Source organism: Daphnia carinata, chromosome 10 (genome assembly GCF_022539665.2).
Source record: "Daphnia carinata strain CSIRO-1 chromosome 10, CSIRO_AGI_Dcar_HiC_V3, whole genome shotgun sequence".
In the NCBI taxonomy this organism is placed as follows: Eukaryota; Metazoa; Arthropoda; class Branchiopoda; order Diplostraca; family Daphniidae; genus Daphnia; species Daphnia carinata.
The window spans coordinates 5056166-5083907 of record NC_081340.1 but is presented as its reverse complement, the minus strand read 5'-3'; the positions used below and the strand labels follow the sequence as shown (position 1 = coordinate 5083907).

General features: G+C 41.2%; 3 protein-coding genes across 7 annotated transcripts in view; 1 reads left to right on the top strand and 2 right to left on the bottom strand.

The window, feature by feature from the left end:
* Window positions 1-12961, bottom strand: part of LOC130696095 (ras-GEF domain-containing family member 1B-like) — a 50146-nt gene extending 37185 nt beyond the window's left edge. Inside the window, exons 1-2 of one of the 2 annotated variants that reach the window (XM_057519169.2) lie at window positions 12832-12961; window positions 6903-7032 (exon numbers count right to left, since the gene is read on the bottom strand). The gene's annotated coding sequence lies outside the window, so the exon portion shown is untranslated. Of the gene's footprint in view, window positions 1-6902; window positions 7033-7186; window positions 7205-12831 lie in introns of those variants that run through there. The other variant, XM_057519170.2, reaches the window with a different exon arrangement.
* Window positions 12962-13805: 844 nt separating this feature from the next.
* Window positions 13806-14712, top strand: LOC130696109 (membrane protein BRI3-like). The gene is made up of 3 exons (XM_057519188.2): window positions 13806-14076; window positions 14170-14291; window positions 14356-14712. Exons 1-3 carry the CDS (start codon window positions 14037-14039, stop codon window positions 14485-14487), a joined length of 294 nt encoding a protein of 97 aa, XP_057375171.1. The 5' UTR covers window positions 13806-14036; the 3' UTR covers window positions 14488-14712.
* Window positions 14713-15931: 1219 nt separating this feature from the next.
* LOC130696110 (papilin-like) lies at window positions 15932-27413 on the bottom strand. Of its 4 annotated transcripts, none has more exons than XM_059497169.1 (35): window positions 27334-27413; window positions 27106-27259; window positions 26905-27028; window positions 26725-26805; window positions 26336-26644; window positions 26136-26262; window positions 25851-26064; window positions 25604-25783; window positions 25367-25540; window positions 25114-25299; window positions 24606-24989; window positions 24238-24544; window positions 23679-24170; window positions 23366-23618; window positions 23097-23302; window positions 22900-23019; window positions 22254-22832; window positions 22017-22193; window positions 21767-21943; window positions 21522-21701; window positions 21158-21400; window positions 20422-20646; window positions 19855-20361; window positions 19618-19794; window positions 19347-19559; window positions 18814-19044; window positions 18527-18647; window positions 18308-18462; window positions 18066-18248; window positions 17871-17998; window positions 17654-17804; window positions 17039-17506; window positions 16762-16917; window positions 16571-16684; window positions 15932-16502 (listed from the first exon to the last, which is right to left on the bottom strand). In XM_059497169.1, the coding sequence occupies exons 2-35, from the start codon at window positions 27211-27213 to the stop codon at window positions 16297-16299; spliced, it is 7656 nt and encodes a 2551-aa protein (XP_059353152.1). In that variant the 5' UTR covers window positions 27214-27259; window positions 27334-27413; the 3' UTR covers window positions 15932-16296. The 4 variants fall into 4 exon arrangements, with proteins under 4 accessions (XP_059353152.1, XP_059353154.1, XP_059353153.1 ...); XM_059497170.1 differs by lacking the exon at window positions 21158-21400 and adding an exon at window positions 20821-21000 and having other exon boundaries at window positions 15933-16502; window positions 23082-23302; XM_059497171.1 differs by lacking the exon at window positions 18814-19044 and having other exon boundaries at window positions 23082-23302.
* Window positions 27414-27742: the final 329 nt, after the last annotated feature.

Sequence of the window (27742 nt, the reverse complement as noted above, 5' to 3'; positions counted from 1 at the left end):
TAATCGATCGGTCACGAAAATGCTGATTGGATTGTAAGATGCCTTTGTATCAGGTCCCGATGTGTTTGTGTTAAAACCCATGCGAATAGATGAGGATGAAAAGACGCGGTATATTCAAATAAATCGATGATGATTCAACTTTCGCCGAGCATTTTGTGTTCTCTCTTAAAGGACACGAAATTCTAGTCAAACAAAGAAATTTATGGAATGTGTCGGTACGTCCAACAGAGCTCGTTAAATACTAAAGAATGTAGGGACAACTTTAAAAACAAAACAAAAAAAATGGGCTATTAGATGTGACTAACGAAATAGAAAAAGAAAAAAAAACCCGTTTTTGGCTCTGCAAATAACTGGAAACGAAATATTCTAGAGATGCACGAAAACCAGAAAAGAGTTACACCATTCAAGCAAGGACGTCTTGCACGCACAAGGAATCGTTCAGACACGAAAAAGAAGAACCTGACTGGCTGTTCATTTCGGTGAGAAAAACACAAATTAGAAGGGAAAAAAAAAAAAAAATTTTTTTTAACGTTTCTTTAGAAAAATTTTTTTTTTTTGCCAAATGTTGTCTAACTGAACGTTTCAAGATAGCGGTGGGCACCAATAATAACGAACGAAAACGGTCGGTGGTTGCCGATGCTTCACCCAAATCAAAGATTGTGAAATGGAAATACAATATTTATAAGAGGATTTACAATATACGGGGCCGTAAAAGGTGGAACCGAGCCCATACAGGCAAGAGAAGAAGAGCGATTATGAATAGACGAGAACGTTAGGCGGAGGGGGGTTATTTGAATAATTCAAATGCCAAAAAAAAAAAAAAAAAAAAGAGAATAGTCAAAATGTGTGAGTCTTATATGGGGGAGAGTCCAAGCCAATCGATTCTTGTCGAACTCCCGAAAAAAAAAAGGTTAAAAAAAAAAAAAAAAATGCTACAACAGAAAGTGTGTGCAACCTTGAAAGAGCTACGTCACCTTTCTCTCTCATTCGACATTGTCATTATTAATATTTCGTGCGCCCTCTTTTGTTTATTCGTTTTTTTTCCTTCTGCTTATCTCTACCGTGCATGTAGAGACTGTTAAATAAACGAATGATTTTTTTTTTCTCCAATTCAAAATCAGTTGATTTGATAATATCTCAATTCAAAATACACTTTTAAGTCAGATCAATCGGTACTTTCACTTTTGATCATTCAGTTCAAATTTAGCATATCTTGGAATCTGCCCCCTTTTTTTAGTTATCATTTTACCAACGTCTTGCATTACAAAGCAACTAATATGGACCAGTTTTCAACCAGCGGGACTTTCCAGGTATTGAAACTTGGCGTGAAAGGAAACACGTTTCCTCCCCCCCTCCACCCTAAAAAAGAGTAATTCACCCCCCGTAACATCCAAGAAGAAATGATTATTAAAAAAAGGAAACCCCGGATGGGCGTGTGCCAGATTTCAATCCCCCCCCCTTTCAAAATTCAAATTTTATGAACGACATTTCAACCCCGACAATCCATCAACGGATACACCACAATTGCGGCTCTAAAAAAAAAAAAAAACAACAAAAAAGACGCAGTTTATACTGAACTGCCCAAAACATAACAATAAATCGTGAAAACGGACTGGATAATTACACGCTGGATAACAAAACGGGGACAGGAAAAAAAAAAAATAAATAAAATTCCTTTCACAAAATGATCCCCATTCAACAATACGCGTTCAAGTTTACTGCCCCATCGTTATCACCTTGCGAATAGAACGGCACACAGCAAGCTGCCATTATTGATGAGTCCCGCGTGAATCGACCCAGTTCAAAAGCTACCTTAAGCGTGAAAAAAGGCGGGGATTGCGGGAGGCAACTGTCGGGACCGTTTGAAAGAAAAAAAAACTGGCGGTCATCTTTAGGAAAAAAAACAAAACAAACAATTTATGACCGTAGAAAACTAACGTTTTTTTTTTTCTAAAGCAGACGAGAACGGTACAAAAAAAAAAAAAAATAAAATAAAATTCCATCCCGATTTGGCGGAGCGTATACAGTACAGCTAATAACGTTCAGCTATTTAGACGTCTTTCGAATGAAAGAAAAAAAAGACAAAAGACAAGAAATGATGAGGACTGTGTTTGTGCTAGTCTTAAAAAGAAACAAAATAGAGAGTATAACAGCGATGAAACAGCGTTTGCTTTCACGTTGATGGAATGCTATCCTCGGTTTTTAACTATTTTATTTATTATTATTATTTATCTTTCTGTTTGTCTTGTGTTTTGTTTCTTTTAGAAAGTTGCCAAAACGCCAAAAACTCTTAACGCTCGACAGCGCATGGCACCTCACAGTCACGTGACTGGGCATATTTTCTTGGACGCGGCCAACACAAACGACCGCTCCAAACAGAGAGAGAGAGAGAGAGAGAGAGAGAGAAAAAAAAAGAGTGAAATCGAGGCCGCTTGCCGCCGTCAGTTCCAGCACCTGAAACGTGAATTTTTTTTTTCTTCTTTCCTTCAGTTTTATTTTCATCAAATGCGTTTTTTTTTTTTTTTTTTTTTGTTGTTTCCCTAAATGGAAGAGGCTGTTAACGGGTCGTGAAGGCACGCAAATAGGCAAGAAAATATGCAGACAAGAGGCAACCAAATAAAAGAAATGATTTGATGGTAGGGAGGAGGAGGGATGGGGGGGAATGGATGCAACAAAAATATTCGGGAGTGTTAGAAAAAAAAAACCTATCGTGTGTTTGTCTAAACCCACCCTCTGACGAGAAGATCAGGTCCATTTGTGAATAGCCGATTCAATGACGGATGTTTTCAATATTAATTTATGATTTTTGCACGTCATTTTGATCCGTCATCGTTTGATTGTTCACCAACCCGCAGGGCATAATCTTTCGATTCTTCCGCAGTTAATGTATGCACAGTATGACGTCAATTTACAAAACAACAGGAAGGTCTAACCGAAAAAAGGAAGATTGGAGTTTTAATATCGAATCAAACTTGAAATTTGAACGAGGCTGCTTTTTATTTCCCTCTTTTGTTTTTTCCACCCAAAAAAAAAAAAAAAATGTGCGTTTTCCCATGGTCTTTTTTCCCCCTCCCTCGTTTCCCGCAGCAGATGGTCTACACAGCTGGCATTGAAACGAGAAATCCCGATAGAACGTTACTAATAAACGAAGAACAAAAAGACAACGGACCGCAACCGTTTTGATGAAGCTGGAAACATTTCAACGAGCCAATAAAATTTAATTGAAAAACAAAAACAAAAAATGGCTACACGATGATAAAAATAGCGTTCAACAGCTGTTTCTTCTCAATCTGAAAGCCTCACGCGATTCATTGCGCAACCCGTTGAATTTACCAAACAGAACGGAGTCGAATGGAACAAACAAGTGGCCGTCAATTCGGGATGAGTCAAATCCACATGTTAAGTTAGAATCAGATATTCACAAGTGCGTTAAGTGTATCGAAGGTAATACTGCGACCTCCACAATTATTATCTCTGGTACGTACAAACCAGGAACCAGATGCGCGAGTGAAAACAACAGATATGCGGAAATGTCGGTTGGAAATAGCGTGACCATAATGAGCTATTATGGAACATCATCACACACGTAGCCACCCCGAGTTCATCCATTTTTTTTTTAAAGACTACCCGTAAGGCCAAAAGAGCAGCGTAACAACAGGAACATAAATAATAATATGCAAAAAAAAAGCAAGATATTAAAAAAGAAAAAGGATGACGGAACTGAGTCAGTCCCGGTTCAATGGCCAGGCGGCGTTCTTTTTCCTTTTGATAGACCTTTAAATATGTCTATTCTTTCCTTCAGTTGAATTGAAGTTAGTTAAGAACGAGGCCACTTATAGTCAACGTGTGCCACTTGTTTGATAAACAACCTGAATAGATTGTCAGATCCCTCAATCCTTTTTGTCCTAACAATAAAGCGCGGTAACGAATGCAATTCTTCTACATGTTTAACTACCTATACTACCCTGTACCGTTTCTATTTTACCATTCAAAATTATTAATGCACAAAAGGCTATTGACATTTCAAGAATCAAACCCTTCAGGGGCTTTGATTATACAGCAAAAAAAAAAAAAATGATTTCCAAACTATTGATTCAAGTGTGTCTATACGAGAATGACGACGTGAAAATATTTGAAACCGCAGATTCCTTTTTTTTTTTATTGCTTTCAGTTTCGTTATGTTCCGCGCATGATGTTGTGGAAAATTTTATTTTCACGGTTCACACAAAAAAAAAAAAAAGCTGCCGACCCAAGTGGAATGTCACCATTGGATTCTTCAGGCTACCAACTTTCGAGTTTGAAATAAAAAAAAAAAAAAAAAAAAAAAAATCCCGAACGTGAGAGTCGTTCTAATAATCAAACGGCCGTATAAAAAGACACTACAATGAACGAAATTCGCTTGATGTGGCCATGGCCGAAAGTCCACCTGCGGATTTCGGGCAATGAAAATATTCAACGAAAACAAACAAATAGGTAGAAAGCAGTTGGTTTAAAAAAAAAAAATGCGCCCGTAGCACTGCCAAAACAAATTTCTTTTGGCGTTGTCACTAACGTCCGTCGTTGATTTTCTTTAAATTGACTCGCGCTGTTTTCATTTCCTTTTCGGTTTCGTGAAAAAAAAAAAAAAACGACATGGTCAAACGTGAAAGAAAAAAAAAGAATAAGTGGATTTAGGAGAAACTCGTTGTCGTGTGCCCATCCGGAATTTCCTTTTTTTTTTTTCTAAATCCACATCGGCAAAAAAAAAAAAACGTGTGCGGTCCGACAAGAAAAAAAAAAGTGTACAATTTTGTTTTCGGTTCACGTGCATTCGTGAATTTTCTTACGTTACATGACGCAACAAATAATAAGGAAGGAGCTCAAATCCCCCTTTAAAAAGAAGATTTAAGAGAAACGCATCAACTCTAAAATGACCTAATTCGCCATCGACGGCCCTTCTTTCGTAGATTTTTCTTTAAAAAAAATGCCAGCTGGCATCGGGATTTTTACACGTCGTAGACCCGTTATAAACACACGAAGAGAAGGGCCAGCAAAAATAAACCAGTACTCTCTGCATTGTCGTCAGATTGTCGTCTGTTCTTACATAGAAAGAAAAGCAGCAACGTATTTTTTTTCTTTTTCGGACTATAAAAAAAAAAAAACCATCACGTCACAGAATACACGCGGAAACTTTTCTTCAAAAGTTCTTTTAGAATCGTCACGTTTTGACTCTCCTTTTTTCACCTTCGTCTTGTTTTTTCGTGTGCGACCACTCCCGACTTGTATCCTCTCCCCTCCTCGACTTCCATTGTATTAAGTGGGGAGGGGAAATAAATATACCACACACACAAAAAAAAACACATTTCATGAAGGGAAAAGGGTAATAATAAAAAAGAAGCATTTTTTTTTTTCTACTAGTCTTTATCAATTTTTCCCAGTGGCTTTCTGAAAGTGCCGAGCGTTTCAAATTTGAATTTCCCGCCCAGGTGACTAATGATTGATACGAAAGAAAATTGAAATCTCTCTTTTTCTTTCGTTTCTTTGTCTTCAATCAACAGATGGAAAAAAAAAGGGGAAAGAAAAATACAAAAAGATTCCGTGACCGAGAGACGATTATCATTTGCCTGGTCAATAAAATTCAAGTGGCCTCAAATCCGCGCTCGATCGCTCATCATCAATAATTGTACGCGCTTATGATTCTGAATGGTTTTGTCAACAAAAACAATTGCAAACTTTTCCTTTGAGTCTCTTCATCCAAAAGCAATGAAAATAGCGCAAAAAATTTAAGAAATATGGGTATTTTTTTTTTTCTTTTAATCGGCGTTCGTTGTCGGGACACCCTGCTGATGAAGCAGCTCCAGATATCAAGTCCACCGTGAAATGTAGAACGTGACACGTGCACCCCACAGAGCTTCAGATAAAAATGTACCTCGAAATCACAATCTGCATTGGCGAGATCATGATTCGACAACGTGCACAGTCTGTTCCCGTGGCCCATCGTGAAACTCGATGGGTCCCCCCCCTTTTTTTTTTCTATTTGGAGTGGAACAAGCACAACGAAGCGATCGAATTGAAAAATAAAAAAATAAAAAAAAAGATTTCTTGTCGGTTCTGATATAATCCAATTTACATAACCAGAACCTTCTCCTTTTGGAGGCATTAGAAAACGATCAGAAAAAAATAAACATTTGGCCATTATCTGGCTACACCCACCAGGTGAAATCGAACCACTTTCATGTTGTGTGCCAATCATATTATTGACACAAGTGCCGAAAAGTTTTTTTTTTTTTTTTAAAGTGGGGTCGTCGGACTTATCATCGTATCACACTGCCCGTAAAAAAAAAATATATGCACTTATTAGCGAGATGCGCAATAAATAATAACAAGTCCAGGAGCCAGCAGGCCAATCCCGAAACAGTTAAGAATTCCTCTCTTTTCAATTCAGCCGGAGGAAAAAAAACCACAAAAACAGATGGGGAATCTGGAAATCTGACAAGTTCTTTCAATTGTCAGCGTGACCAACGAGACTTGAGAAAAAATAAAGGGAAGCACCACAAAAAGAATTTTTCGCACTGAATACAATAGAAAGAGAATAGGAATGTGCTAAAACTATTGCAGGAATTTCGCCTCTTCCAAAACCTAGTGAGATCAGGATAAACAACAGCACGCCCAGGCTAGCCTAACATATTCCTTCCCCATTTTTTGTGTCTCTCTTTCTCTTTTTTATTATTATTATTTACTGGGAGGATTCTATTGATAAACAAACGACAGAAGGTGCGGAATGGCAGCGACAGCGACCGTGCGATAAATAATTTCTTGAAAAAACATAGTCGTCAAGGTAACGGTCCACGACTGTTCGGCCACAACAGTTGTGGGTAGTGATACAAAGCAAAAAGGTGGGTAATAAATTTGAAATGACTCACCTCTTTTATATCATCCGACCAAGAAGGCCTTAATGCCGCATGTGATGATGATGGTCTAGTGGTTGACGATGGGGGTACGTGCACGTCTCCTTGTTCCAGTGCCAAGGCCACTAATGTCCACTGCGCGTATCTTTTGGAATAAATATACAAAGAGAAAGAGCAATAAGCCAAGTGCTGGAACAATTGAGCTGGAACGAAAAAAAAAAACGCACTACACGCACATCCAAATAAAACAAAACAACAACAGAACGAAAACACGGAAACTGAAGGCAAAATACACACACGTCTGTTGGGTAGCGTAGTCGATGTCTAACTGAACACACAACGGTTGCCCAGCGTGGCAGGTTTTTGAAAAAAAAAAAATGAATTCCCCAACACGCAGGGCCGCCCCCTTCACCGTCAGTAGCGCCGTTTCACAAACTTCTGCCGAGAACGAAGCCCCGCCTACCCTCCGCATTGTGCGAGTTATTCCCCCAAAAATTTGGGAAAAATAAATATAGGGAAGTAAAAAAATGGTAATTTCTGATGGATTGGTCAAAGTGGATAGACTGCGGACGTGCGATGGTGCCCGTATAAATCATTCGTTATCTTAAGTTGTTAATCTAGTTCAAGGCAAAATTGCACGCATTGGCCGTCTTCTTGATGGGCGATCACATGGCATTGCCGTCCGCAAATTCAGCAATTGCTAGAAGTATCTGCAGAACTGATTGACATTTGATGTACTCGTCAAGGACGGAAAACAAACAAATAAAGTACCTATCTGACGTTGGAACTATTCAAGGCAAGTGGTCTGGTGAGTAACGAGGCAGAAAAGTTGAATTATCTCTCCGCATTATTTTTTTTTTTTTCAAATAGGAAATAAAAAAAAAAGGTATAATCATATGGAAAGCTCCGACGATGACGCTTCGCATCATCGAGGTCGCTCCACATTTTTCGCGTTCACAGTTCGATTCATCCGCGTTCTTGTTAACAAACCAACAATGTCGCGAAAGAGAAGACAAACGAGGGCTTCCTCTCGTAAAGCAATCGTTTCAAACGATCACACCACAACGTGAATGATACGCTAAATTTATTGGCGGGGATGAGTATAGCTTCTTTACAAAAATTGTAGTTAACAATAGAGACAAGGAGTAACCGGTTCGTTTGCTTTTCTGTCTGAGGAAGTAAATGACCCAGATGACACCAGACTGTGTAAACTGGCCCTATGTAGGCTAATGTCGCCGTAATAATAACCCAAACATTTCGTGTTTTGTTTTTTTATTCCCTTTTTTTTTTCCAGGTCAACTGAAAAATAAGAAAATCCTATCTTGTTTCATGTTAATAGTGCAGCAATACAAGTACTAATTTACTTGACGATTGTTTAACAAGGATATTTCTTTCAAGATAGAATATCGAATTCAAAAAAGAATACCGTCAACTGTTTTTAGCTCATTTTTAAAAATAGAATATCTTTTTAACTAATTCCGCATTCGCTGTGAGATAAAGCAAAAAGGAGGAGGACGTGATAACGTAGCGAAATTTGTCGTGTTATTCAACCTTTCCTGCGGGAAGAAATTATTTATCAATTTCTTTTTTCTTCTTTAGACGCAGAGATTTCCCGTTAGTAACCCTGCGAGCCAAGAAGGAAGCGTAACAATTTATTGCTAATTGATCGCATTCAAAAATAGGACCCCTTTTTGCTGACGACAGCTGCAAATCAAAACTATTCACGACATGTATTTAGCAAGACGCTTACACAAACATTCGTGAATGGTGGCGACGATCCATCGAAAACGATTTCGAAAAACAAGATGACGAGAAAACTTTTTTTTTCGGGGGGTTTTGGTGGTTGCTGGACACGTTGTCAGTTTGTGCAACTCACTAATTATAAAGTCGTTGCTGGTTTTAGCATCTTAAAAAAAAAAAAAAGACAATACTAAATAAACAGAAAATGACGCGTAAAAAAGCGATTTCTTTGTTTGCTGAGCTGATTCAAATCCTTTAACTGCACTTTCCCTCCAAAGCTAACAGTAATTTTTTATTTTTTAACTCAAGGTAATATTTCAATATCTTTTTTACGTTTGCTTGTTTTTTCCTATCAAAAGAAAATCAACAAGGACGGGCAAGGACAAAATGGCGGGAAAATTCTACGTAGCGTCTCTTTTTTTTTTTGAAATTTTTTTTTTTTTCGTTACAGGTCCACGCCTCCCCCCCCCCTCTTCATGTCTACCTGTGTTCCAGCACTGCATGAAACTTGTACCCTCATCTTTTTTACAACCACCGGAACTCGATACACAACGGCGCGCACCTTCCGTCAACTCCCCCCCATCACCTTTTGTTTCTTTTCTACCTTTTATTTTTTCCACTGTCCCCCCTTCTCTTCAACTTTCCAGTAGATTCTCTTATCTCCAGCGTGTCCAAAAAGGATAACAAAGATGATGGGAAAGTGAAAAGAAGGTAAATGCCCGCCTTTTTTTTTTTTCTTTTCAAACCCTTCCGCATAAAATCCTTTAAATAGGAACGTTCCAATTGATGATAGAAGATTAACAACGGACAAGTACATAAAAAAAAGACTACTTGATGGGGCTTCTGAATAAATCAAGAACCTCGTTCTAGATGCTGGAACAGAGTTACTAATTTAAAATAGGGAAATCGTGATCACTGTAATTTACTTTAAAAGAAAAAAAAAGGGGGGAGTATTGGGCGTTGAGTTAGTTTAAAATAGAATGAAATCGTATAGGCGAAAAAAAAAAAGCTAATTTCTCGACCTATTTCTTTTTCGGGACACCAAAAAACGCGCTGCTATTTTGAGAAAAGAAACAAACGACAGTTGAGAAAATGTAGGAAAACCAAGTGAGACATGTATGCGAAAACCATTAGGCTCTCTTCTTAAGTTTCTCTGTCAACTGTCAAACGGGCCGTGACATTTCCAGCGCGCGTGATACCAGATACCCCCCAACAGGCAGTGACAAGCGGATAGGGAAACGTAGAAATCCGCACTCGACAGCTTTTTTCCCCCCCTCTGCTATTTTTTTTTTTATTTTTTAGGATATGTCTTTTGGCATTTTCCGGTGGTATTTGGACACGGATAGAAAAGCTCTCCAGGAAAGGAAAAAAAAAAAACATCTCCCATTTTGAGAGAAAATGCTGCAGAGTCTCCCTCATTAACTTGCCCTCAAACCACCAAAAAAAGAAGGCTGGATAGTAGTGGGATTCCAACCCCCCACAGTTATACTCACAACTGTACTTATCAGGCTAACAAAAGAACAAAAACAAGATTTTTCTATTTCAAACTAGTAGCACAGCAATCGAGTTTCAGCAGGGCACCCAAATTTATAGCAAACGGTACACCCAAATTCAAAACGCCCTCCTTAAAAAAAAATACAATAGGACGTGTGGGTGAATGTGTCGTGATGATTTCAATCAAACAATTAACACTTTTGATGACCCGAAAAGGAAAGAAATCATACAGGTGCCAAGAACAAAAAAAAAAAAAAAATAAGTCATTCTTTCCATATCGAATCAACGCCTCGTCCTTGTGCTGATTGCTTATTTATCCAGTTTATCCCGCCCGTTTTCCTCTACAGCAGATTTCACGCTGCGCATGATGAAACTTAACAAAAAATATTAGAAAATAAATTTTTCCTTCCTTTTTTTTTAACCACCCGAATCGAATCGCACACCATCTGTTATACCAACATTTTTTTTAGACTAAAGGTTACTATCTAGGTTCTTTCCCATTTTTTTTTTATTATTATTATTAGTTTTAAAGGGAATTCTTCCTCAATTTCCCGCAGCGTGAGAATTTCATTTCGACGGTGATTTTGATTGCTTTAACTCCCCCCTTCCATTTTCTTTTGTTTTCGTCGATGCGTGTCGTGACAGGACCGGCTCACGAGAATCGAATAGCAAAGATGGAAAAGGGGGAAGATTCGTCGAGGTGCATGTTCGAAGCAGACAGAGCTTAAAGGTGCGGAGAATTCTAATATGAAATGTATTAATAACGACTTCGTGAGCGCTTATCAAAAAACCGCCTTCTGACACAACCGCCAACACCAAAGGAAAAACGCCAGGTTCAACACATTATGTTTTTGAAAGAATAAAACTGTTGCCTACACTCTACAGAGGGCATACGTCGTCGTCTACACACGTACCCAGGGAGACAGTGTGTCAACAGTGAAAGTGTGTGTGGCTTATCCTCGTACCCATTCGCTTTCCCCTCCTTCTTTCCCATGCCGAATAAGGAAATCACTTTCAGCTCCCTTCTTTTGTTGTTATACACGTTTGCGAGAATATGAGACAACACAATCACGGTGTGTTGAACGCATGCGGCTGACCTGATGGAGGTCGGCGCAGGTTATATGGCATAGGAACGGTGCAGGCGGAGAGCAACACAAAAGGAGATTACTGACGTAGTGATTGGCCTCACGACTCTTTCAATATCATCATTCAGTATGCAAACGAACGGCTTTCATTGCCACCGCTATTCGGCGCCCACTTAATGCCTTATCCGCAAAAGACTAACGAGATCCTGTCTGCGTGAATAGGTAAAAAGAGTTGTAGCACTCTCGTTTCTATAGAGCTTGAAAAATGGGGGGAAAAAATTGATGAAAAAAAAAAAAAAAAAAAAAAACTCTCACCCGGACATGCGTAGAAAACGAAAAATAAGAGGTAAACACTTTATATGGGGTGAGGAAAGATTTATAAAGACGGCGGGATACTATTGGTGGCGAATCAAGAGCCATGTCTTTTTGCTGTTATTGCGGCCAGTGCTACCGTCGTTTTGGGTTGACCGTTCACTAATCTAACTGCTATGGAAGCGCCCTCATTTTAAACAACCGGAGCTTCTGCGTGTCGTGTAAAAACCGGTGCTTTCTCTACCATAATAGATGAGAAAACTTTGGTTGAAAATTGATCCCATACAGGGCGACATGCTGTGAAACAGTTTTGGATTTTAGATGAATTGCTACGCCATCGAAAAAAAAAGCGGCGTTAAACAACACACATACGAACGTTAGTTGAATGCGGAGAATAAAAGACACGAGGCGTTGGGGACAAGAGAAAGTTCATGTTGTACCTCGTCAAACACAATCATTTTGCGTTGTAATATTTCTGGAAAAACGAAAGAAATGGATGTAGAAAAAGGTAGCACTGGATCCATCAACCGTGCTTTTTGTCCTTGCGCAAAGTAGCGATACAATCTAATTCTAATTCAATGTTTAGATTGTTTGGTACTTTGTGTAATGACTTGAAGGAAAAAAGCCAAAAGATTTCAAGTGGCCTACACCCCCTTCCCTCCCCTACGCATTTCTTTCTTTTAAATGCTGACTGTCACGGACAATTCTGCGTGTGGGAGACAGATTTATTTTTAACAGAATAAGTAAACGTGCACGGACGGTCTGAAGATGCCTTTCACGATAAGGCTAATGGAAACTTTCAATTTTGAGAACGAAAGGGAATCGAGTTTTGTGAATTCGTGTGAATAATAGATACTTGACGTACTGTTAATCAGTTTGCACTTTCACAGCGCGTGTGCAGTGTTAAGAGCCCAGCATGAGTCACGGTTATTCAATACTTAACTCGCGGTGCCAAAAGCTTAAGAGCCACCTATCGGGTTTCCTGTCGACTACGATTTTAGCAAAAGATAAAAATGGAAATCAAGCAATGATTATGCTACTCACAGCACAATCATCATGGTTTTGCCAAAGACATCACAAACTGCAGGCAATAGGAGAATTTCAAATGCCTAAATTGTGAGCATGCAAGTAGATATCATAAGTATGTGCCTAGACAAGCTTGCTTGCGAGTAAATAGAAAGACTAGCTTTCTTGGGAACTACTCCAGGCAAGGAAGTGTGAATAATAGTCATCAAGAAATTACGCAATGATGTCAGCAAGTGCTGTACAAGACACATGGCTTCAAAAATTCAAAATAAGGAAGTAGAACTTACCGAATGAGACAATAGGTTGAAGCACACATGGCTGGAATGTGATGAAATGTGTTGTGCAAAGCAATATTTTTTTCCATGATGGCCATGGTAACTGATCTTCAACGACAGTAATTACTGCTGATGGTCGACAGTCACAACCAGTTCCTGCACAGATAAGATCTCATTTAGTTAACATGATGACATAGGGGCGAACAACGTTCTTTCTGATCGATCAAGCACATTGTGGGAAACTTTGCAGATTTCCTGCTTGTGTATCGTTTTCTTGCATTTAAAGCAGATAAAAAGTTAACAGTATAGATTTTGGAAAATGTGTAAAACAATATGAGATTTTTACCTGTAATACTTCAGGTTACAAAATTGGCGCCAAATGGTAAGAGCTCATGGCGCCAAAGCGTAGGAACTCTTGCACAACATGTGCCTCTCACATGTAGCGCGATGACTTTGAAAGAACATCATCTGGTGGCTAACAGAAGTGACCTCCAGTTGGCGCACCAGAGCCACCGTTCGACTGTTTTTCTAACTAATTTTTTTCTTTTTTTTTTTTACGTCAATTGTTTTCTTTTCATCCAGAATATCCTCGAAACCTAAACAAATGTTGCTAAAAATACATTTCACATAAATCATGTTGGAAAAAACTAAATTTGAAAAATAGGAACTATCACTCAAATCAGCCGATTAGCTTCTGCTTCATGACTGTCTCCAAACAAAATGGCAGACTGGCACAGAAAACAATACTTTTTTTTTTGTCCCTCCCTAAAAAATTAATTATGGCAGTAAAATGAATGACTTGTTGTCTTATCTGTTATCCATAAAACTGTTAACGGCCAAAACCCAAAATGCATAACAAAACAGCCAAATCCAGAGAAACGTCATCTTCGATTCAGGAAACTGATGACGAAATAACTTCTAATAAACGTTTGTTCCGGTAGAAAGTTCAGCTGCATCGTCAACAGCACCGTCATATCACGTGAATTACGATAAACAGCCCTCCGACGAACATTTGCTTACGTAAAGAGATAAAAATAGGACGTTGTTTCGTTTTATCAAACCAATACAAACGGCTAGTTAAAAGGAGGATGCAATTTCGAAAAGCTATCACTATCGTCTAGTTCTGCCGTAAATCGTGTACAGTGGGACAACCAGTCAAGCAAATCGTTAATTTAGTTTTTAAAAGGAACGCTATTTACATTTCCATCTCGTTAATCATGGATCATCCAAGCAACAATCCACCACCTTACTCTTCAGGTAAGCACCATTTTAAACCCAAAGAATAATTTAGGCGTAGTGACAGGAGGCAATTTCGACGGATGATTTATCCTTTTACTGTGTTGCTTTTAGGAGCTCCTCAACAACAATACCAGCCCGTACAAGTTTACTTGGCAAATCCTCCTCCTCCTCCTGGACCGACCGTCGTAGCAGTCGAAGTTGTGCCTTTGGGTGGAAGGTGTGGAAGATGTCAGGTAAATAACACGAATACTTGAAAATAATTCAACTTGTAAATTAACGGCTACGGCTATTGTTCAGTTGGGAGTCGTACGTGAACATTTCACCTTGTGTGGTTGGTTATGGGCCATTTTCTTTTTTCCAATTGGATTATTCTGCCTCTTTTCAATGCGACTCAACAGCTGCAACAGATGTGGTGCTATTTATAATTGATTAAAACAGAGTATCTATTGAACAACTTTGAAACTCTTTAATTGCTGCATTTGTTTCATCTCTCGAAGCTACTGTGAATACGGGAAGAAAAGCGTAAAAAATGTGAAAATAATGTCTGCTTTATCCTTAATAAAATAAAATTCGTGAAGAATCCAAAGTATTGTTTTGACGCCATTGCTGTAAAACTCATTATTGAGGAAATAAAGTGCATTATTACTGCCTTAACATTAATACGTGATGTTTTGTTTAAAACAAAGTAACCGAATAATTTCCCAATTAATCGGTTATCACTTAGAAACATTGGTTCACGTAGTGCTTGCGTCAGATTCAGGTAAACAATGCCAACCGGTCGAACTGGGTTTGAAACCAGAGGATAAGAACCGATATGGCAACCTCCTCAAGATTAGATAACACAGGGAATTAGGTTGTGTGGTAAATCGGTCAATACTTTTTAATATCTTACGACGACATTCAATAACTAATATTTACAATACATTTCCACACGTTGACGACACAGAGCCTTCAGCCTTACGTAGTCTGCATATTTATCTCCAAAACTAAAGGGAACGAGAATACTTTTGAGTAGATTCTAAGACTGGCCTGAATAACGTTCTAATTTGTAACCGATCAAAAACTAGTTTCTAGTTTCTGAAGACAAAAATGTTGTATTCAGCAATATATACAAAAGGCACGTTGTTTTTCATCATTTAAGGGCAACTACGTGAAGTGTTAAAAATTTGTCTTGTGATAAAATAAGTGCAAAAGAGAGGAAGGCAATGCAGCAGTGACGTGGTAAATGTTTCTTGAAACGTAGAAAAGCTTGACATAAGTAAAAAAAATTTAAAAAGAAACCGATCGGTTGGGAATACATATCTCTGGTACCGAGGGTAATTGTTGCCATAACATCGTGAACCCATGGAAAACAATAACCTTTGTCAACATGCAGGAATATTCTCTAAATGCCAAATAAGTAAAAGATTGAAATACATTGCAATAGACTGATTAGAAGGCACGTGAGTAGAGTCTGAGAAAGAGGGAGGAATAAGCGTGGTGAACGGATCCTCGTAAACCTCTGTTCAACACAGTCATAACAGCATAAAGTGGCAGTGAATAGTAATGAAACGGAACATCGGGCAATCATATGTTATTTAGTTGGAAAAGAAAAATGAAAGCTTTCCGTCACGAGCCAAAAGGCAGCTGTTAATGGTCTAAATATTATGGGGAAAATATCATTGTGAGGGAGGAGCCCAGATGAGGAGGAAGTTGACAGGGCGAGTTCGTAGTCTTTTACGTTCACACTGTTTTGTCAAAGTAAGCTGGAATAGATAAAGAAAAAGAGAGAAACAAAAAATAGCCAAGATATATTGAGAAGAAATTTTTTGAATTGGAAAAGTCTTATGTAAACTCTGTCAACACCTCCTCTCAACTCCTCCCCAACCGGTCGTCTATACGGGAATAAAAAAGAAATAATATTGAAATTCATCAGGACTAGCAAACAGCTCGCTAAGCCAATCGTCAAAAAATGAAAAAAACAAAAAACATTTAATGTGTTATTTCCTAAAGAATTCGGAACCCTACCCCTCTTGAATTTCTTTGCTGTTTAAATGACATTGCTTAGGTGAGCAAGAGAAAGGTGGAAAGTAAGAGAACGAGAGGGCTGTATGGAAAACATGCTAGATAATGTCTGGTCAAATAACGTACTGCAAAAGGAGGACAAGAACAAGGCGGCGGGAAACGAAAGACAACAACAGGTGGAGAAAAGACGGAGAGAAAAGAGGTGTCGTTGGCACATATCGACGCACATCTGATCTACTTCCTACGCCTGGCGGAGGCGCTGCTAGTACCTGTCTTGTAGTCGAGCAGATGCGGTCCCGTAGCCGGTAATTGGCCAGCCAATGTGCAGGACTTGCAGCAGAAACGAGCGTAGTACTTGTTTGTGCAGAAGCGCGCCTTGACGATCAACTTGCAGTTGGCGAAGAACGGGTTGTCCGTACAGTTCGGGTGCAGGTAGACGCCTGTTGAATCAAATTTCGACCACGATTAAACATCTTCACTTATGTACGTACATGATAATTCAACTTACCTTCGACAACAATGCTGATGAGACTGCTTGAATCTCCAAGTAAATTGACAGCTTCGCAGCGATAGCTTCCAGAATCAGCGCCCTCTGCTCCAGTGATCATCAAACTGTTATTACCTGAAAGCAAAGAGACAAAAAAAATTTGTATTGTACAGATAAGGTAATAAGCAGAATATTTTTGAAGAGGATTGTACCAGTGATGGTCATACGATCCGTCGAAACGATTGGATTGTTGTCCTTGTACCACGTCACTTGTGGTAGCGGTTGACCCTGGACTTCACAGTGGATTTGGATGTCACTATCCACTGGGTAATTTGATCTTTCTGTCCAGGCTCTTGCACTTGGCGCAACTTTAAGTTGCCATAACATCAAAATTATTAGATAATTCGCATTAAACGAACACACGGCAAATTCTTAATTATCATTCGTTACATTCCAAAAGGATTAAAGAAAGTTAGTAGGCAACGTTACCCAAGTTAGGTCGCTGTGGAGGCAGCGTGTAATAAGTCTGTGGTGGAGTTGGCCGAGGCCGGAAGGGAGAAGGAGTAGTAGTAGTTGTAGTAGAAGGTATAAGACGTGGATCGGGTTGTGGTGGAGGAAGAAGATAGCGGCGGAATTCAACCTCATCGGCGTCAACCGAGTAGACTGGACCGATAGCTTGGAGAATGACGGTGTGAGAAGAAGGACGGCCATAGCCGTTGTAGGCCTGACAGGTGTAAGGGCCAAGATCGCGGAAGGAAACGCGTCGGACCAAGAGGGAATAGTCGCGGAACTGTTCGTAGCGCTCGGAGGAGAGCGGAAGCATTCGCTCACCGCGCCACCACGTCACCGACGGCCTAGGCCAGCCGATAGCGTGACAGTGGATAATGATCGGGGAGCCCAATGTCACGACCGTCACACTCTGAAAGGTCACGATATCCGCAGCGCGAATAGTCGGGTCTTTGTCGTTTAAAAGAGAAGCAGGCCAATCACCAAGGTTTATGTTAAAATGTTAGTCATTTGAAAAGGTTAGGATGTTAATTTGTTAATTAAAGCTAATGTTGAACTCATCGGTTAAGAATCAAACAGACTGGAAGAATTTCATACCTTTGACTTCAAACTGAACTTGTTTGAGTGCAGATGAACCAACTCCGTTATCGGCGATGCAAGTGTATCTGCCAGCATCTGATCTGTGAACGCCGATGATCAAAAGCGAACCATTTGATTGGATTTTGAATTTGCCTTCATCGTTGACAGCCTATAATGCGACATAAGTTGAAAATCAATCGTTGTTCGATTTAATTATAATTCATTTGTTTCATACCTCTCCGTTGGCTCGACGCCAATATATTGTTGGTTTGGGTGACCCGATTGCTTCGCATTGCAGTTCACCTACGCTGCCCTCTTCAGCTGCTACACGCGACTCCCCGTCGATGATTCGTGGTGGAGTGCCTATAATTGAATTTTATTGTTTAGCTCATAATAATAAAAAAAAAATGTATCAAAATCATGTAATTACCTCTAACAGGTGAAGGAGTAGTCGTTGTTGGCTCTTCATACAAGGGAGCAGGTGGAAGACAAGAGCGACCGCAACCGTTGAAACAACATTTGTGATCTCCCTGGCAATTTGCGTCAGAACGACATTCTTCTTCGCAACTGGAACTTCCACGCTGAACCGTAGGGCATCGGCCTTCTTTATTAACTGCAACGTAATTCATTCAGATTATTGAGCTTTTCTAAATTAAAAGAAACGCTGCGTACTTTTTCTGCACGCAGGTTGGATGCGAGTGGCAGACTGATTAGGATCAGATTCATCACGAACCAATTCTGCTTGACATTCCGTTCCTTCCGGACATGAATAGCCGCGGCACGGCTCGTAACACCGGCATTCGTCACACCCGGTGTTCGATGTAGATCTAAATGATTAGGCGTCACGTTATAGAGGAACGTTTAATCATTTCAAAATATCACTGTAAATACCTTTCAATGCCGTATGGACAACTAATTGCACGGCAATTTGCATTGGCCTCGGCGCACTGATCAACATCGTATGGACTGGGTTTGTAGGGCGTGGCAGTAGGACCGACATCGATTTCGTTTTCTGGACGCAAGACATTAGAGTTAATCATCTCGTTAAACCCCAAAAGTCATTTCCACACTAGTACATGCAAAAACAGCTACGTAAAAAGCGACTGATTTTTGCCAATTTGGCACTAATTGAAGCAGAAAAAGCTTTTTTTTTAACGAGAAAAGGATAAATGAAAAACCATTAGAGGTTGAAGGAGAAGGATAGCTTGGGGCCGGCGCTGCTGGTCTAGCTTGATCGGCCGAAGATGAAGAACAGAAAGTGGTGCAACTTTCGAAGGTTTTGAAACGGTTCATGTTTCCGGCACAACCACCATAGACGAACGGCTGACAAGTGCTTCGCTCCGAGTCATAGAACCAGCGGTCGTATCTCTCGCGACACGGGCCGACGTCCATCGGCAGACGGCAGACCACTATACCCACGTACGTCCATCAAGAATTTTTCAGAATATTTCATTACCAACAGTATGTCAATCATCCATAATATAAATGACCCATTGGAGTGTTTCTTTTCTCGCGAGCTCAAAACATTAGACGTTAAACAAGTTCTACTACATTGAAAAACGTCATTAATTTTGATTATGTTACACGTTAATGTCTTGTTTTTTTTTAAGCCAATGTTTTAATTCAAACTACAAAGTGTTTTAAATGTTAAAGAAAAGATTGTTGAAGCTTACTGAATTTCTACTGTAATGAGCAAGAAATTGGGCTGTACCCGAATTGGCGTCCGATGTCACATTGCCAGGAGGAGCGACCTCGGCGCGCTGCAAGCAGAGAGATTGACACTCTTCCAGTGAACTGAATCGGTTGCCATTGCCACGGCATCCGCCGTACCTGAGTTCGAGACATTGCAATGTGTTGCGATCGAAATAATATTTGCGGAAAGATCCACGACAGGGGCCGCCATCAGGAGGAAGTCGGCAAACATCTAACCAGAATTCAATATTTTAATAAAAGTTAATAAATAGATATTATCAGTTTCAAACCTTGACCACGGAAGTTTCCACACTGGCGTTCGCACTGCTCCTCTGAATGGAAACGATTGGCATTGCCGTCACATCCACCATAGCTAAACGCTTCACAGCGAGAGGTCTGCCGATTGAAATACCATGCTGGAACGCTGGCTCTACAAGGTCCAGGCTCAACTTCCAAACTACAGATATCTGATAATTCAAAGCAAATTTAAAAGAAGCCGGAAATAAATAACATAATAATAATAATACCTTCTCCGGTAGGGTATCGATCACGTTCTTGTTCACGTTCTCGATCGCGTTCACGTTCAGGCTCGCGTTCTCGTTCAGGTTCACGTTCCCTTTCTCGTTCGTATTCACGTTCTGGTTCTCGAGGATAAGGCACGTACGGAGCTTCCGTTGAAGTCGTCGTAATAGGTCGAACCCTCTGACAGCGGTTCTGACATTCTTGCGCGTTATTAAAGCGATTAGGATTTCCTTGACAACCGCCGTAATCGAATTCGTAGCAATTGTCGGATCCGGCATCGTAATACCATTGGCGGAAGGAGCCACTGCATGGACCGACAATGCGGGGCAAGATACAAACATCCTGAGACTGACTACATCGACTTTCGCATTCCTGTCGGTCGGCGAATCTGTTTTGATTGCCATCGCATCCCTTGTAAATAAATTGCTTACAAACACCCTCCGGACGATCATAGAACCATTGTAAAATCGATTCGTCACATGATCCTTCTTGTTTTGGTAAGAAGCAAAATTCTATAAATTAAAAATTACGTTAATTACATCTTTCTGTAATTTATCTAAGAATGATACTACCAGTTCGGAAGTCTTCGTCGATAGGCTTGGCAGTTTCGGGAATAGGTGATACCGCTGTTTGGCACCGTTGACGACAGGCATCCAATGTTTCAAAGTTGTTGGCATTGCCACCACAGCCTCCAAACAAGAAGGCACGGCATTCTTCATCCGACTCATCATAATACCATCGTTCGGTGAATTCTTTGCAATCGCCGATAACGCGTGGCATACGACAAGTGTCTTCCTCTGACGAAAATGAATACAAAAAGTAATTAGAAAATGTGTGGAAAATTAAATAAATAAGAGGGGATTTTCTAATTAGTTAATGCAAATGAGATTGATTAGTTGCAGCAATTTAAAACGGTTAGGTTAAATTGTTAATTTGCATTAGGAGATTCAAGTTAGTTATAACCCATCTACCAGTGACGAGGGACAAGGCGCGGCAGGATTTTTCGCAGGAATCTTGGGTCTCGAAGTTGTTGGCATTGCCCTGACATCCACCGAAGTAGAACGGCATGCAGCGTCGCTCGGACTGATCGTAATACCAGTGGGATTTCTTCTCGCTGCAAGGACCTTCAGCGCGAGGCAGCAGACACGCATCTATTTGCATTTGATTTTAGTGCCAAAAGAGTTTAAAAAAGCGTTGTTTTTGTTAGTCCAAACAAAAGCATTATCTTCAAGCCAAATGTGTTAGTGCGTTAAGCGTGTTCATATAGCCAATGGAGGGAAAGGGAGGGTACACTCAAGGGCCGGACACCTGTAACGTTTGTCCTCTGTGTAGTGAGCTGATATGGTTCTGGAGTTGTCGTAAGAAACCTGGGAGCCTCTTTGCATACTGATGCACAAGCTCCGTGACTTTCGAAACGATTGGCATTGCCTCCGCATCCGGAATACAGGAAACTGTGGCAATGCCGTGTTTGACTGTCGAAATGCCACCGGAGTTGGCTGCCCTGGCAAAGGCCGTAGTCGGCCGTCATGTTGCACCGCTCTTCAGCCGTCACTTTGAGATTCATAATGTTTTTGTTGGATCAATTTCGACATATTGTGTTCATGATTTGTGCGTATGTGTTGTGTTTTGTTTTGATAAGGCCATCGTAAATATATTAAGAACAATAACTTACCTCGGGATCGACCGCTGTCTTTACAACGGAGATGACATTCACGTTCGCTCAAGAAGTTGTTCTCGTTGCCCTGACAACCGCCCCAGTTGAATTCCTCGCAAGTCATGCTCTGCTTATTATAGCTCCAGCGCTTGAAGTTACCTTGACAACCTCCAGCATCTTGCAGTTTCTCGCATTTATCTGTAACGACATGAACTTTGTATTGCAAATCCGTAAAAATGTAGCAGAACAAAATCTTTCATTACCGAGTAACTTTGGTGCGATACACTGTTGATGGCATTCTTCACGTGTGGTGAAACGGTTGGTGTTGCCCAAACAGCCTCCGTAACGGAATTGGCGACAAGAGCCAGTGGCCGTATCGTGGTACCAAGACGGGTAATTACCTTCACAAGGCCCGGCCACTCGTGGCAACGAACAAGCCTCTGTATTATCAATTATAAAAAAGAGAAAGCTTATTAAAGGACATCCATCATTATAAACATAATAAGCACTTACGAATGCCAGTTGGTTCCACGCAGTGAGCTTTGCAGTCGTCTTGTGATGGAAAGCGGTTGTCGTTGCCATCGCATCCACCGTACCAGAAACGAGAGCAACCCCCGTATTCCATATCGAAGAACCAATTGACAGTGAAATTGCGGCAAGAGCCGCGATCCTTGTCCAATGCGCAAATTTCTACAACAAAAATATTAATGTAATCTCATATCCAGTGTGAATGAAATGTTTAAAATGTACCTCCAGAAAGCGCTGGCTTTGATGGACATCCTTCGAAATTTGGACCCTGGGATGCTGTAACGCCGTCCAAACAGCAGCCATATTTAGAAGATTCACAGGTGCATCCTTCGAAATGCGGTCCGTGGGCGGGTGTTCGCTCATCTTGACAGCATCCGTGAGCCGTGTTCTCGCATCCGCATCCCTCGAGATTGGGCCCTTTGGCCACGGTGATGAGGTCGGGGCAGCATCCGAACTCGAAAGTATTGCATCCGCACCCTTGGTAATTGGGTCCAGCAGCCGGAGTGTAGCTGTCGGGGCAGCAGGTGAATTCCGTGTACAAACAGCCGCAGCCTTGAAGTTTTTCACCTCGAGCCGGAGTGATATTATCTGGACAGCAGCCAAACTGTGTGTACTCGCAATTGCAGCCTTCGAGTTTTGGACCTGTTGCAGCACCGATATTGTCCGGGCAACAGCCAAATTCGGTATTGAGGCAACAGCCTTTCTTGTCGGGACCATGAGCGGCCGTGACGTTGTCATCACAACAACCAAATTTGGTCTCAGCGCAAGGTGTGTCGCATCCAGCAGAGTCCGGACCCGTGGCTAAAAAAAATGAAAACACGAATGAAATATTTCTGAAATTGCCACGTGACTATGTTGTTCCATTTACCAGCTGTCATTTCATCAGGACAGCAACCAAATTCAGTTGTTGCGCAATTGATGCCTGACTCTGTTGTTGGTACAACATCTCCGGAACCAACATCTCCTGAACCGATATCTCCAGAACCACCTAAAAAGGTAGACGATAATCATTTTCATCCCAAAAATGGATTCAATAAAAATGTTTTATACTTTCAATAGGCTCACAGCCTTCGCCATTAGGTCCCTTGGCTGCTCGCAAGTTGTCTGGGCAACAACCGTATTTGGTATCATCGCAGGAATTGCATTCGGGACCTGCTCCGCTGCCACTGCCGCTACCTGATTCTTCCATATCACCACTAGACTCACATTGGAAGCATCCTTGGTTGTCTGGGCCGGTAGCTGCTGTCATTTGATCCGGGCAACAACCAAACCTTTGTAAAATAAAAAATTAATATTTGTTACCAGAAAATAATTTTTATAAAAATGAGCAGTACATCGAGTCTTTGCAAGCGACCATTAGGAACTCTTCGCCCATCGGAGTTGTAGGTGGTGCAAGTGTAGTTGGCGCAGGACAACCTTCGTTGTCATTGCCTTCCGATGGAGTGAATCCATCTGGACAACAGCCAAATAAGGATGTTTTGCAGGCATCTGTGAAGCATCCTTCGTTGTTAGCTCCCTTGGCAGGAGTGACGCCATCAGGACAGCACTTGAATTCCGCATCCTCGCACGTTTCGAATTTGGGACAGCCTTTAATCGCAAATGCATTCAATAGAAATAACGAATTAAATAACGATTAACAAAACGTACCAGCTTCGAAAGGTCCTTTAGCTGTGGATGTTCCATCTGAACAGCATCCGTATTCGGTCTTGTCACATGTTGGTTTCTCTGGTGTAACCACACGACAGACCTTCACCTTCTTCTTCTTTCCTGGGAAGCTCTTCGCCTTGGATCGTCCAGGTGGTTTAGTTTTCATTTTATCGCTTTCAATAATTTCAACACTCGGTTTCTTTGTTGTGGCTTTGGCAGGTTTTTGAGTAGTTGTCTCCTTCTTAGCATCTTTGCTTGGCTTCACTGTTGATGCACCCTTAGCATCTTTGCTTGGCTTCACCGTAGATGCATCCTTAGCATCTTTGCTTGGCTTCACGGTAGTGGCATCCTTAACATCTTTGCTTGGTTTCTCAGTGGATGTCTCCATCACATCTTCGCCTGGCTTCACAGTAGAGGCTTCCTTTGTATCATCTGCACTTGGCTTTTGTGTGGGAGCTTCGGTACCAGATGGCTTAGCGGTCGTTGGTTTGGCTGTTAATATAAATAATATTTAGCAATCGATATTTTATTGATTAAAAAAAAAAAAGATAACTCTTACAGGTGACGAGCAAAACGTTTTCTGCTTGGAGAAGTCCGTTCTTAGTTTCGATTACGTTCATTTCCTCCTCGACCTCAAGTTCAGGATCCATACCATCGATACCGGATCCCGATTCGCCAAGAATGATTCCGGAACCTAATCCAGAGCCCTGACCGGAACTCATTCCAGATCCAGATCCTTCGCCGGAAAGGAGTAGTTCCTCAGCAGGCGCTTGTCTTCGTTTTCGTATCAAACCATCCGGTTCACTCGATCCTTCCATCACCGTTGGTGGGGCAGTCATTCCGCCAAGAATCAATCCAAGTCCCGACTATAATCATTCAAAATCTAATAACAAGTTCAAATCAACTATCATTTCATTGCAGCTTTACCGATTCAGGTTCCATATCCCCAGATCCTTCAGCTGACATATCCACAGCAAGATTCTCCATGCTTCCGGAACCAGAGGATGGTTCCATTCCGAGATTTGATCCGCTTGATTCTTCAATTAATTCTTCAACCACCTCCTCTCCTTCTTCTTCCTCTCCTTCTTCTCCATCTTCCCCTTCTTCTTCAACTTCTTCACAGACTTCAACTAAAGGTGTTTCGGTTGTTCCTTCAGGTGTAGGTTCTTCGCTACACGCCTGTGTATTGCATTTCTCCTCGGCAGATGGGATGGTATCCACTCCGCACAGTTTAATATCAGCAGCTTTTTCATTGTTAACGAGACATAAAATCGGTCTCGTCCGGCTTCCAGATCCACACGTCTTCGAACACTGCCAATTTTAGATAACAAAAAAGAAACGCGTTGAGATTCATGTCTTACGCACGCCGGAACAGCGGAGATTACTAGAAAAGATCGACACCAAAACGGACAAACAAAAGAACAAGGTCAAATACCTCGCTCCAAGGTCCAGCGAACCAAGCACCCTTGCACTGATCAGCCGGCACGTGGCATTCGGTTGTGTTCTCGTATCTCTTCTCTGGATCGCAGTTCTCGTCACCGACTTTAGCGGGGACCCCGCCATCCATTGTGCCGCAGAACACCCACCGGGACTGAATTCCAGCACCACAGTCTGACGAGCACTACAAAAGATAAATCGAGATTATTATTCATGATTGTACAAGAAGAAAAACAATGTGATTCAAATACCGCGCTCCATTGGGAGGCAAACCAGACGTATTTGCATGGAGTGGCGTCGGCACACGTGCGGTTCAATGCCGGTCGACGGTATGCGTGACAAAACTCGTCTGGATAAATCTTTCCTTTAGGCGAAACGCATTGTGCTCTTCGTGTTTCATATTCGAGCCCACACTTATCCTTGCACTGACGTGATAAACGGAGTTTTAAGAAATGAATGCACGAAACGAATAGAGATGCTAAACTTACGCCTGACCACGGGGATGTTATCCAGTCTACACCTTCGCAAGGCCGTTTGAAACAGGATTCAGTACGAGCTGGAACTTCACCTTCACAATCGGAATCGGCAAGCTGTTCAATGCGATCGTCTGTTTTGCGAAAGCACGTGACTTTGCGATGACGTGTTCCATCTCCGCACAGTTTATCGCACTGGGATAATTTAAAAAATCTGTCAGTAGTTTGAAATAAATTTGTACCCTTAGTTAACTTAATATACCGGTCCCCATTCGCCAATGTGGAATTGAGGGCAGACAGCTTCTTTATTGCATTCCTGAATTGATGATGGCGTTGGTCCGATAGCGTTAACGCAGATGCTGTCGTTGATGACAGACTGCATGGAACCAGCAATAACTTGCTGGCAATAAACTGTGCGAAATTGGATTCCCGCTTGGCAATTGCTGGAACATTTCGTCCAATTGCCAATGAACCAACTGCCAAAAACATATTTAAAAAATAAACAGATTTAACAAGGATATGTTGAGACATTTTGTACGTGACTTACCTAGGATCACATGCCTCTGTAGCGCAAGTTCTGTTCACTGAAGGCTGTAATTGGGGATCACATAAGTCTTCGGAAACCATTTCAAAATCACTCGTCTTGGCGCAACTAACATTCCTCGTTTGAATGCCTGACATTTTCAAGAGAAAAAAACGTCAATTAAGAACTTGTAAAGAACAAAAGTTGAAGCTTTTAAAGCCTACCTCCGCCGCAACTGGCAGTGCAATCACTCCAGGCTCCGTAGATCCAGTTGTAACTGTCACCGCCAGTGGGTAGTTGTACATCTCTGGGGAAACTGTACTCGTACTCGATGCCGGGATTAGGCTCCTGGTAGAGCAAGACGACGTAGAGAGCTTCGCTAGTCGGACCCAGAGCCGTGATCGTTTCGGGAGCGATAAATGCGTGGGGTTTACGTTCGTAGTGGAACGTAGTGCCAGCAAATTTCATCTCGCGCGGGAAATCGATTCGCCAATTTCCGTTGAGATAATAGTGCCCCGTTATGTTGCGGATAGCTAAACATCGTTTTTAGGAATAAAAGGAAAATTCTTTAAGATTTAAAAATAAAATGGCAATTTATTTTTTTATTTTTTACCAAGATAATTGTTTGACGACTTGACTTCGCGAATCTTTATGTTTGTGGCGCCAACCGGAATGAGCAAAACGTCATTGTAACCTGTTGGGAGATAGTGCCATTTAAAGGATAATCTATTAGACCCTTAAGGCCAAAAAAAAAAAACAAAAAAAAAAAAAACGAGTTAACAAACCTACGTACCTGTTTGAAAGTCGTTTTGCTGAGCTATTCCTTGAACAGATGTGCAAGTTGTTCCGTCACCACCGCACACACGGCATTGGTCTTCTTTAGCCGTTGAGCCCAACATCGAATCGCAGCCGACAGGCTGTTGACAAGATTAATCACTTGACATTTTCCGCCTGAGTCATGCATAAAATTCTAATGAAATAAAAATACACATACCAAACATTGGCCAGCAACGCAGACGTCGGTGCCTTCTTGTTCGTCACATCGTGTTCCGTCAATGACTTTGCGCCTGTGTCGGTAATAAAATCTTTCGCCTTTCGGCATGCAATTCAGCTCACACTTGTTGGGCGCTCTCGTATACGGGACCCATCTATAATAATTAGAAAACATTAAGAAAAAAGGGGTTCGCTGATGATGTCATGTTTGTGCAAAAATAAATCGTACTCGTAATAGCGATTTTCAAATGGAACTCCGTTGAATCGTGAACATTGCTCCGACCGGAAGTCTTGTGTGTCGGCTGGGCACTCCTGGTAGTAATAAAATAAATCAATCATTGGGTAACCATTAATCAGTTGGCACAAGGCTGAGTCACGCCGAAAACATCTCACTCATTGGGAGATGGAGTGGATGGTTCGAGAGGGGGGGGGGGGGGAGAAGGCAGATGAGCCGAGGGTAGGAAAAAGAAATTGTTTAGACGCTTTCACATAATGAAATCGTTATCAAAAGAAAGAGGGTAAAAGAAGGGGGAGGATCGTGACTTGCCTGAATGTTGCACGAGTGGTGCCGCTTCGTTGCGCCAACGCACGGGGTGTCTGATGTTTCATCTTCAGCTCTATATAAATAACATGTAAAT